General features: G+C 41.3%; 1 protein-coding gene across 1 annotated transcript in view; it reads left to right on the forward strand.

The window, feature by feature from the left end:
• The window catches only part of LOC308399561 (glypican-1-like), a 50872-nt gene extending 45482 nt beyond the window's left edge, over nucleotides 1-5390 (forward strand). The window contains exons 9-10 of the mRNA XM_080886899.1: nucleotides 3480-3655; nucleotides 3991-5390. Coding sequence (XP_080743025.1) covers nucleotides 3480-3655; nucleotides 3991-4175 — 361 coding nt within the window. The 3' untranslated portion in view covers nucleotides 4176-5390. The remainder of the gene's footprint in view (nucleotides 1-3479; nucleotides 3656-3990) is intronic.
• Nucleotides 5391-12241: the final 6851 nt, after the last annotated feature.

The following is a 12241-nucleotide window of genomic DNA, read 5'->3' on the forward strand; positions in this document are numbered from 1 at the left end:
ACAAAAGAACACACCCCTGTGTGTTTTTCTGCCTCCCTTAATCCATGTGCAAATGGATTAGAGAACAATCTGAGGATCCGGCCACGCTTCACACGTGCACACACATTCGCACCTCCCTTTCTTTAAAGTGCTTGGATTAGGGCCAACTAAACATCAAATATGTGCTGTGCCTCTGTGTGTGTGAATAATGTGAAAGAGGCCATGAAATAAAGATGAATTGCTGACTGTGTGTGACTGTGTGTGATAAAGAATATGCCATTAATACTCGCTTGCAGCTTTGCAGTGACATCTTGTGGTTTTCTGTAGAGCTCAATAGATATCAGACGCAGAATTACAACAGAAATCCTGTGGAAACAATAACTCGGCATCATCACACATCTTCTTTCAGTAGGATTGTGTCATGGTGCCCAAATTGCAACAACAAGTTCCTTCTCCTCACATACAAGGTCTTGAATAATCAGACTCCATCTATCTTTGGTTCTGTGGGTGTGTCCTGCTTCCACCACTAGGGGTGCAGTCAAATAGTCAAAAAAAGGACCTGCTTCCTCCTTCTACTACACATTGTTCTTTGACTCTAGTGGAAAATGTCATGAAGAAAGAAAGTTGTGAAGGCGAATTCATACTGACTAAGGAAGAGTGTCTGTTCTGTTGAACCACACTGTTCAAAAGAGGGAAAACAACATGTGCATCTTACTTGTTATGTGCCATGTTGTTTACGTGTTTGGCTCCTCCCATCAGAGTATGAGTGGGACTGTGTTTTTTTTCCCTTCTCCTTCCTACAAGGTGTGTGTTGGCAGAGACATGCAGCGACTGCTAATTGAGTGGACAGCAGCCTCTTAGCCTCCAGCTGACAGCCACCTTGCATCTCTCCTTGAGCCAGCCAGTTGCTCGTAGCTTTGAGTGCTTGTGTGAGAATCCTGCACTTAAATCCTTTAGTGAACAGCGTGAGCTCATCTGTATTGCTGGTAACGTGGCGGCTAGCTGAGAGCATTTTAAAAAATATCGTTTTATAACTAGAGAACTGCAAATTCAAAGCACTGTAGCAGTTAAATGGGAATAAGAAGCCATTTCTTTGATGAAACACTTTGTCTCTTGTTTAGGAGCATAGACTAGAACATTGTCTTCTGTTTGCCTTTTATTTTTGGTCAGGGGAGAGCAGGAAACGTTGGTTTGTTGTTTTGGTGAAGCAAATAAATTCCTGCTTAGCATCTTTGGCTGTTAGGGTGCCGGTCTTTTCTTGAGAGTCGCGTCTCATGTTGTGTTTAGGTTACCCCGAAGGCTAGGGCACGTAACATGAATTGGGAGCTTGAAACTGGGACCTCTCACACCTTTCTCACCCAGAGACAGAAACACCTGGGGGGAGGAGAGAAAAAGTACACACCCATATATACTGTAGTGGGAGATGCCAAACATATAAACAAACTGGCAACTGATCCTTGATCTTGACATACTTCACCGCATCATTTCTTCCTTTTTTTAAGCCTGTCTATAAGTGAAGAAAAATTCCCCCCATCCATCACTTATCCAATTCAGAGTCCTCTGTGTGTGTGTGTGTGTGTGTGTGTGTGTGTGTGTGTTATAAATTACTTTAATGATGATCCTAAAGTCTGGGGATTCTGGCTACAGCGGATATAACTAATGCAAAGTGAACTATAGCTAACATTAAACACAACGATCAATTAATATAGCGCATAATCTTGATTTAGAGAGCTAATATAAATCCACAGTATGTTCTTCACATAAGGCGATAGCTTGATGAGAAGTAGATCCTGTTACAGCAGCTGTGGGTTTAGCAGCCTGCTGTTGAAAATTCTAAACAAATCAGCAGGCTGTAAATTGGGGAACACTCATAGTTAATATTTACATGATCTGCGTCACTTTGTCAGTTTATTTTGAATCATTTAATGGTCGGATGGTGAGTAGCTATGAGTTATGGGATCTCATTATCTCCTTTCCTTTCATAAAGGATGGTGCAGTTTGTCCTATGCCAGAGGAGGTGATAATGAAGCATCGAATGACCTTTTCTAAGTATTTAGAGAATTCGAACGGCTCTTATTATGGCTGCCATGCAGATACCTCTGGGTCGCTTAACTCAGTTAGAGACCTTCCTAAGCAGAATTGACTATTCGACCGCGCCCCCGGTCTCCTGTGGAGCCAGAGCACAGCTGTCTCCACTTACAGGGTAGCGTGATAGGAAGCTGTGGAGAGGAGTTTTTGGATGGGCGTAGAGCGGCTTTAGGCTGAACCTTTTAATGAAATTGTGTTTTATTTGTAAATTTGCCTTGTTTGAGTCTTTTCATAAAGAAAAATACATGAATATATTGGCTGAAAGAGAGCTTTAGGCCTAAATGCAAAAGTGAGTGGTAGGCATATAGTGACTCAGACCTCACGCGCCTGCAAAGATATTTGGCTGTCTGAGACAAAAGGAAGTTTTAGTTTCTTGTTTGCATAATAAGTTCTTTGCCACAGCATACTTTGTCTTATTTATGCCTACATTTTATTATTTAATTACAACAGAAAGTTAAACAAAATCACACCCCTGCTCGTCCATTGCACCGGGACATGTTGATCTCTTTCGGCTGGTTTCCCAGGCACAGATTTCTAGACTTGAAGATCCTGATTGGAAAAAGTATTTGGTCTAGGATTAGGCATAATCCATGTCTGGAAAAACTAAGCCCTGATGATCAATGCTAAAAACACTGGCCCACAATTGAAAAGAGATGCTTACTCCTGACATAGCTGGGGTGGCTGACACAGCAGCGTAGGTGTCAGTCTGAAAGGGGTGTAAGTCAGAAGGCCAATTACACAACCAGACTTTGCACAGCTCCATCAGGAGTCACAAAGGGTTTATGTAATAGTTTTTCAAACACAGCACTCCTCACGACTTTTAATGTTTCTCAAGCAGTATCTTGCCGGATGAAATACTTTAAAAATATAATAAATAAAAATTATATAATTTTTTTTAAAAGGGGTTTTTTCTTTCTTCTGCAGCACTGATTTTACTATCCACTGGTGCCCATTTCTTAAAGCTTTGGGACTAGGTATTGTATTTTCCAGTTGAGGATACTCACAAGTACTTGTTTTCTTTTGCATAACCACAGGCTGCACGACTGTGCTTTTAACACCACAATATAGCTGCGCAAACTCCCTCTACTAAGACTCGTCTGGCTGTTGGGGTTCTCTCTGTATTGTTGTAGGGTCTTTACCTTTCCATACAAAGTTATTTGAGGTGAATGTTGCTGTGATTTGGTGCTATAGAAAAAAATAACTAAATTTAATTTAATAGTAATTAACTGCATTTGAGAAAACCCCGAAGGCTAAGATAAGCTAAGGAGTGCCCATAAAACCAAATATTGATGCCTCACAGTCCGCTGAGCACACACAAGCTCTGTCATCAGCGATAATGTGACAGTCATAAGGCAGTGATTTAAGCTATGAGCATCATGCTTCTATTCCTGTCGCTTCTCATGGCCAATTAGGTACCTTCCAGAAGTGATGGGCGATGGTTTGGCCAATCAGATCAACAACCCAGAAGTGGAGCTCGACATCACAAAGCCAGACATGACCATCCGGCAGCAGATCATGCAACTCAAAATTATGAGCAACAGGCTGAAAAATGCACTGGATGGCAATGATGTAGACTTCCAGGATGCAAGTGAGTGATCTTCTGGTAAAAGTAGATACCAGAAATAGTTGTTTTATATCATACTGATTCTGCAAGTAGATCAAATGCACCAGCTCTCTTGTGTCGGGGGTCTTATTCCCTAGAGTTAATGAGACCTGGGATTTAGGGACAAAATATTCCCTATGAATGGTGTAATTAAAAGATTAATTGCATTCAGGAATTTCAGACGGACCCAAACACAATTGGGTCAATTATAAAGAGCAGCTGAAGGTGACATTTAATAAAAAAAGCTTCCACTGGTCTTTAAAGAATTATTTCACAGTTTACCGTTAACAGTGTTTTATCCGTATCGCTCTCTTTTCCAGGTGATGACATCAGCGGCTCTGGAAGCGGTATGTGTGTAGGTGGCCAGTGTCCTCGTAGCAGACCAGGATTGTATGCCTACTCGCCGGACAACAACCGAGTCAGAGGCGCGGCCGCGTTCCAAACCGGCTTCTGTAGCCTGCTGCTCCTGCTCCCGGTGACCCTTCTGCTGCTGCTTCAGCGATGATGGACCACCGCCGCCTTCGGTCGAGAGTTTGAAGTCAAAGGCAGGGCTGAACCATGGGAAGGACAAACGGGGGTTCAGCTTGAGGAAGTAACTTTGCCAACAAAAATAAAACCTACAAAAAAAACATAAAAAAATAAATAAAGGAGACATTTGTGGAATGAGAAGACATTTTCATCGACTCAGAAGAGCAAAAACTGATTGTATTCTTTATTTTACTGCGTTTACATATGTCTTAGCTTGCTAGCGTGTTTTTGGAATGAGGACAGACAAATAAGTGATGACAAAGAAGACTCTGATGAAGATAATGATGTCTAATTGTGTCCAATCAGCAGGCTGCAGAGGCCTGTGAAAACATGTTCGGTGCCCTGATATACAAACAAGATTTTTCTGGGTTTTTTTAATTTAATTTTTTGTTATTTCACTACTTGAGTCAGAGTTGTCTACCTTAACAAACATTGTGTACGCTATAAATGTTCGTGTACATTAGCTTAAAGGCTGGCATCATATCGAGTCATGAATGTACAGTATAATACTCTACTGGCGAGGAATTCCCCGTAATCTGTGATGTCGTCGTCCAGAAGTCTTGGTGTCACTGCTTTAAGCGGACTGACTCAGTGGGATTTGTTCGAAATATTGCAGATAACTGATCACAACCCTGTCATGTATCAGATGTGCTGTACTGTAAACCCAACAATTTCAAACTGGCTTTCAGAAGGAAGCTGAAACAACCACTTCTTTCTTTTTTTTAATAACAACTCATGATGAGAATGCGCACGATTGTTACACATCTGTTTGCAGTAAACACACACACACACGCACACAAAACTCCACAGAGAAGGTAAAATCCAGAGAGGACCATTTGGGGAATGCTTGCTTGTGTTGAGGCTGATGTACGGTCGGTCAAACCAAAGCTTATTACACACACGTGAGAACCCTTCACCAGGTTTTATACTCCATACGCACCAGAAAGAAAAGAAATGGTTTAAAGTTCCTGCAACTTTTGTACATACAGGATATTTGTGAAATAGTGTGTGCATTAGCCTGGTGATCATTTACTTGGCATGCCTGTCTTCAAGCTGCAGCACCATACTGCTACATATGGAACTTCTGATTCACGCAAATGTGTTACGCACACACACACACACACATTTTTCACTCTGTGTATTGAGCCGGGTTTTTTTATACATCAGTGTATCCAGTCACACATTTCATTCATTAAACTCTGTTTGATTGTAGTTGTGGGTTTTTTTGTCATTGATGTGAAGAAATAGGTCAGCAGTTTGGCAAAATGTGACTAGAGTCTTCGAGATCCTCATGAGAACATTAATAACACATTCAAGTGTGTTTTTAAAAGTAAAGCTACAGACAAAAGTCAGTTAACTTCGTATTTATTAAGAGTGGAACTGGGTGTTATGTGGCACGTTATCTGAGCTGATCAACAAGGTAAAAAACACACATTTTTGTTTTTACACTTCAGTTTCTTTTTTTCTTCACAAGCATTAAACCAGTTCATGGCTGGAAAAAAAGGAATTTCGTGTTAAAATCCTCTACTTCACATCAGAAATAAACAGCCTGATACAGAAAAAGTTATTTAGCCTCTATAGCATTAGATATATAGAGTTCCACTTTCAGGGCATTTTACAAGGGATGCATTTTTATAAAGCTCTGAATTATATTAAAGTTTAAAACTATGCATGGTTAAGGGTGTGGGCACTTTGACAGGTTACTTTACAGTTTGTTGTTTCTTTTTGGAATTACAGCAAAAAACATTTTTCAATGTGGTGAATTTTCCTAACCATCTGATAATTATGAGCTCCAGTTTGAGTTAAACCATAGGTTTACTGAGGTTTTGCAGACACCCCTACGACATCATTTTGGATGTGTGACAATCAGGGTGACGATGTAGGATGAAGTGAAGCCCGCAGTTGTCCAGGCCTAGAGACCAGTGCTGGGGAAATCTAGGGGAAAATGACTATTCCCCTGAGTTGTGAGAAGTTATTGGAAAACGATTCCTAAAGTAAAATTCAGACAGGTCTAGGGAAAAATCTATATTCCCCAACTGATTGGCAAAAATCTCCTTGTGATTGCTTTGCTAGCAGATTGCTGTGGTGGTTATTTCACAGACTTGTCTAAAAACACTGACCACTTACTCTACATCGTGCTAGAAACCTGAATATTAAGTTTGCCTTCCTCCTGCTTTCCTGTTTTTTTTGTGTTTGCCACACTTAAATGTTTGAGAAGATTAAACAAATGTAAATATTAGACAAAGATAACAGACGTAAACACCAAATGCAGTTTCTAAATGAAAGTGTTTATTATTAAGGGAGAAAAAAAATCCAAACCTACATGGCCCTGTGTGGAAAAGTGATTGTCCCCAAGCCTAATAACTGGTTGGGCCACCCTTAGCAGTGAGTCTCATGAAGCACTGTTGAAGAAGGGCGCACTCATCTTTGCAGAATTGTTGTAATGCAGTCACACTGGAGGGTTTTCGAGCATGAACCGCCTTTTTAAGGTCATGCCACAGCATCTCAATCGGATTCAGGTCGGGACTTTGACTTTAACTTTTGTCTCATCAGTCCCATCAGTATTTTTCCAAAAGTCTTAGGGATCATCAAGAAATTTTCTGGCAAAACTAAGATGAGAATTTATGTTTCTTTGCTCAGCAGTGGTTTTCCTCTTGCAACTCTGCTATGCATGCTAATTTTGCCCAGTTGCTTTATTATGGTGGAATCATGAACACTCTCTTTAACTGAAGCAAGTGAGGTCTGCAACTCTTTGGATGTTGTTTTGGGGGGGTTTTGTGACCTCTTGTGACCTCGCTGCACTCTTGGAGTAATTTTGGTCAGCCAGCTACTCCTGGGAAGGTTCACCACTGTTCCATGTTTTTGCCATTTGTGGTTAATGGCTCTCACTGTGGTTTATGGAGTCCCACAGCTTTAGAAATGGATTTATAACTTTTTCCACACTGAGAGATCTCAATTGCTTTGTTTCTCACTTGTTCCTGAATTTTCCTTGGATCACAGCACGATGTCTGGCTTTTGAGGATCTTTTGGTCCACTCCATTTTGTCAGGCAGGTCCTATTGAAATGATTTCTCGATTGAGAACAGGCGTGGCAGTGAGCAGGCCTGGGTGTGGCTAGAGAAACTGAGCTAAGCTTTTCACAGTTAATTTATGTTATAACAGAGGGGCAATCGCTTTCACACTTAGGTTTGGATTCCCCCCCTTAATAGTAAACATCTACATTTAGAAACTGCATTTTTGTGTTTACTTGTCTTATCTTTGTCTAATATACATACATATTGATTATCTAAAACATTTAAGTGTGACAAAAATATAAAAAATAGTAATTTTGGAAGGGGGCAAACACTTTTTCACACCACTGTAGCCACCGTGATCTGACTGAATCACACTCCAGTTAACTCATCGTAAGTTGGTGGCCAACAAGCATTTCCTGGATAAACTGATCTGACAGTTGGAATGATTAAAACTTATAAATCTGACTTAATGATTTATGCATTATAACCCAAGATGAACAATAAAGACCTCACCTTTGCAGAGAATAATTATCCCATAGACTTGTATAGGACCACAAGTCTTTTCCAACCACAACCATTGCCCCTTGGTGGATTAAGAACTAATGCAGATTTAAGGCACTTCTGCACTTCACACTTCAGACCCAGAAGCCGTCGTTTACACTGTCTATGAGTGAAATGCAAGTGTTTTAATAGTAGGTTACTTAGCACTAAGCAGGTATCAGTAACTGCGTGATACACCCAATAGAAATAAGCTAATTAATCTACCCACTATCAACCTAAAACCAGGATTTCACTCTCTTTTCGAAATATGGAAACCTCTGGCTCTGAAAAACAAAGATGGCGACAACTGTAGTATGAAACCAAAACAAAGCAATGTTAATAAATGAGCCTAAGTAGTGCTGTTTGCTGTATTTTTCTACACGTAATATAAAGGTCTTTCTCTTGATCTAAGCATTAAAATCTTCTGATATTATGCAGCTATTAATATGACAAAATAAGTAAAAACAAATATGTGACTGAGCACCTTTTTTTTTTTGGCTGATGCTTTGTGCCCACCAGATGACTCACTGCCTGGCCCTGTTTCCACTGATGCCATATCCGCTCCCAGATATCATCCCACTCTAATCAAGAACATCAAATCTGGGATGATTTTGTTCTCTTTCTATTTAAAGCCTCGACTTGCGAGCTCCACTACAGCTATAAATAAACATATAGCTCTTTGTAACAGGACACGACAAGCATCATCTGGTCCTGCCGGGGGGAAACTGGGGCTGATGACAATCCTGCCTGTCAAGGGTGTTGATTGACTGAATGATTCATTTTCCTGATGTTTTCAGATCAGATACGACAGGACGAAAAAGCAGCAACGAACGGAAAGTTCACGGCAAGTTTATGTTTTTGAACCAAGGTGAACTTTTCGGCGTGTGAATGCCTCACATTTCACTTCTCACTGTCAGTATCCTGTGAAACTGTGAGTGTGATGCACAGATCTGTCTGTTTTTATATAACTCATCTATACTGTAATGTTTCCTGTCGTGTAATTGTGAATGATGTAGAAGTGAGAGTAGAACCTGAGCAGACCTTTACCGGCATGTTGCTACCACACTTTTGATTTCCACTCTGCTATGTCTAGACATGTACACCAATCAACTTTCAGCACTGTGCCGGACTGCTCTGTTCCTGATCAAAGCTTATTTACCTCGCTGAGTCCCTCAGGATGGAGATACCTCTTAGCAAAGGGCTGCGTGACCTCAGCTGCACAATTTTAAAAGAGTAACCAGAACCTTCGGAGGCAATTCAAACATTATTGTTCTGCTCGTGCGGCAGCCAGCAGACCTGCAATCGACTTTTGGGTCTCCACCTGTGGCTGGAAGGAAATGATAAATGCCTCCAACTGCTGACTTTAAGATAAGAAGCGTCTCCCTATGTTTGTCTGCCTCTAACTGACATGCACGCTCATATACACAGCTCTTTAGGATAGCGGTCAATATGAACAGGATGCAGTAGCCCCTGAGTGAAAGCGATTGCCATGTAGGTTGTGGTGTGTGTCATAAAGCTGCTGGCAGCTGAAATGTCATCTTGAGGGACAGGAAATAGAGCATCTGGGAAGAAAAGTGCAGCAATGTCACAGCGGTATGAGACAGTGTAAGAGGCACAGGATGAAGGAGACAGGAAACCTAAAAAAGTAAATTGATCCAGTGCCTCTGGGGTTGAAAAGTTGCATTTTTTTCAGAAACACTGAGTGATTTTTATTTTTTCCATAGTGCATTTTGTCAGTACGCACACCTTTTAGGATTTTGCAGGTAGCCAAAAAACATAATAATGCTTCCTATTTTAGAGAGTTGTCTTTTTTGCCAGTGTGATTAAAAAATGTGAATAACTGAACTGAAAGTCTTAATATATTGTGACAATTTGCATTTTTTAAAGCAGTGTGGCAGTCCCAGATGCTTTAAATCTGCTAAGGGTTAAAGCTGGACATGCGGCTTAGAGAGAGACACAGATGTTTTCACTCTGGCAGATTAAGTGTACTTGTAAGAATGATTATTTAAAAATTCAGTTATCTCACCCTTAAAAGGCACTAAGAGGACATTTAGGGAAATGTCCATCAACACAGTCCTGAAAAGAGGTCTGATTAGTCAACACAAGCAAAAACACCAGTGTAGGTGAACCGTAGTTGTTTTTCACTTAATCCTCTTTATCCCCTGTAACACAAGGCCACACACTCTAGTCCTTGCTTTTTCTCCTAATACTGCAAAGGCTGTTTTCATGTATCAAATTAACCCTGAGGTCTCTCCCAGTGATGTGAAAGACCAGAAAACCACTCAACGTTTGTTTTCTACCAGAGGCCTTGGGCTGAAAGTCTGCAGAAAGTAACCAGACCTACATAGGGGTTTCTTGTTGCATGTACAGCATGTGTTGAGGTGTAAAATATACATTTCTGTATGACTTTTGTGAAAGCCCTTTAACTATAGTATGCACAGTATCAGCATCAGACTTGCACTGTCACGGTCCGGGGCAGCGGCCGTGTGGAGAGTGGAAGGAGGACTCAAAGCGCAGCACTCATTCAGGTGTGAGGGTGATTTATTGATAATAACAAACATAAAGAGGAGATGGCAAAACAGAACTACGGATGAACTAAACTGGGTGAAACTACACAAAGGAGTGGCAAACCTGAACACGAAGGGAGAACAGCAGGGAGAGCACGCAGAGGATTTCACAGGGTAGATGCAGAGTACGCAGGGTAACACAGAGGATGAACACAGGTAGGAACACAGACGACGCGACGAGGAGCAGAGGAAATCACACGCTATAAATACACAAAGAGACACTGGGAAATCACACACAGATGGGGGAAACAGCTGGACCTGATTAACCTGACGAGACAGGGGAACACTAACACCAGGGACCAACAGAGGGAGCACAAACCCAGAACCCAGTGTCTAAAATCCCAAACACAAACCATCCCAAAACAGCCATGAATAATAATGAAAGTAATAACAATAAGTACATAAACATAAAGTCACTGAGTCATGGTCGCAGGACCATGACATGCAGAATCTCTTTTACTAAGACATCTTTCCAATTTCCTTACCAAAATATAAAATCATGTCCATCAAGCCCCTTACTGAGACCAGTCTGTTTTGATTGACCTTGCTGGTTACGTTGCCCCTCTGAGACAAAGTCAAGATAGTTTTTTGACAACTTTGGCCCTTTTTGAATATGGACAACATCAAACCCAGAGGCTGAAACTTCTAATATGCTACAAAAATATAAACGGTTAACTGTCATAATCCAGAAAAAATAATGCAAAGCTGATTGATTGTGTGTATTTTTTTCTATCCAGGTATGAGTTTATGAGTGTGTCTGAGATCACTGTCGTGATGAAAAATGAAGCTGTTTCTAACCAGATGCTTTCCAGATGGTTTTGGAATGCAGAAAAATCTGACCGTATTTTTCTGCATTCATAATTCCACCAATTTTGAGAAGGTCACCAACGCCACTGGCTGAAATGCAATCCCAAACCATGACAGAGCCTCCACCATGTTTTACAGATGGCTGTAGACACTCACTGTGGAACATTTCTCCCGACCTCTTCCATACACGTTGATGATGATTCAAACCAAAAATGTATCACTTATATTCTTTGCTCCATAGGACCTGTTGCCACTAGTTTCCAGTCCAGTTTCTGTATAATTTGCCACACCTCAGCCACCCTTTCACTGCGACTGTTTCTGATGAGGCGAACAGTAGATTTATTATTTTGTCCTCCACTTTCCTCAGTTTTTTTAAGGACACACTGCACACCATGCCAAGATATGCTAAAAGCTCTTTGGAAAATGTGTAGACACAACAGTGGTCCATCCTGTAAGTTAGCTGCCTTTTTAATGCCAGAATAGCTCACAGGTCAGTGTTGAGTGGCTTAACAAAGCAGCCAGTGTTTAAAGAAAAACAGCAATAGTTCTTCAGAACACTTTAAATTTATGAGAAGACGTGGCTTCTTCAAAGCAAAATAAAAAGAAATGAGGCGTGCGTGTGTAGGGAACAAGCGGTCTCAGTCCAAACCTTGAGGAACCAATAGCTGAGAAGCATTGATTCTCCTGCTTTATCAAGAGGATCGAACATCATTATTGCTGCAATATCCTTAAAGACTCTTGAGAAAGACCACAGCTCACATCCCATCATAATGACTCTTCAGCAATTCAATGTCACCGGACCACAGTCACTGCAAGGTTTAGTTAGTTGCTGTGCTGATCCTTGACCACTGGGTGCCGCTGTCCCATCACGCCAGCTCGTCGTGCTGTGGGATGGAGGCAGTGGAGGGGAGACCTGACCATTGGGCATTCATCTTGGGTCAGGTGGAAAAGAATGGGTGATTGGTTTACGAGCAACATTCTCTGTCCTGATTGGACAGAAAGGTGTGCGACGGTGAGAAGAGAGGGAGATAGATGGGGGAGAGAGAGAGAGAGAGAGAGAGAGAGAGAGGAGAAGAAGTGTATCCCCTTCAGCACTCGCTGGCTGTGCCGGCTCAG

Source organism: Rhamphochromis sp. 'chilingali' (assembly GCF_963969265.1).
Source record: "Rhamphochromis sp. 'chilingali' genome assembly, chromosome: 7".
Taxonomy (NCBI): Eukaryota; Metazoa; Chordata; class Actinopteri; order Cichliformes; family Cichlidae; genus Rhamphochromis; species Rhamphochromis sp. 'chilingali'.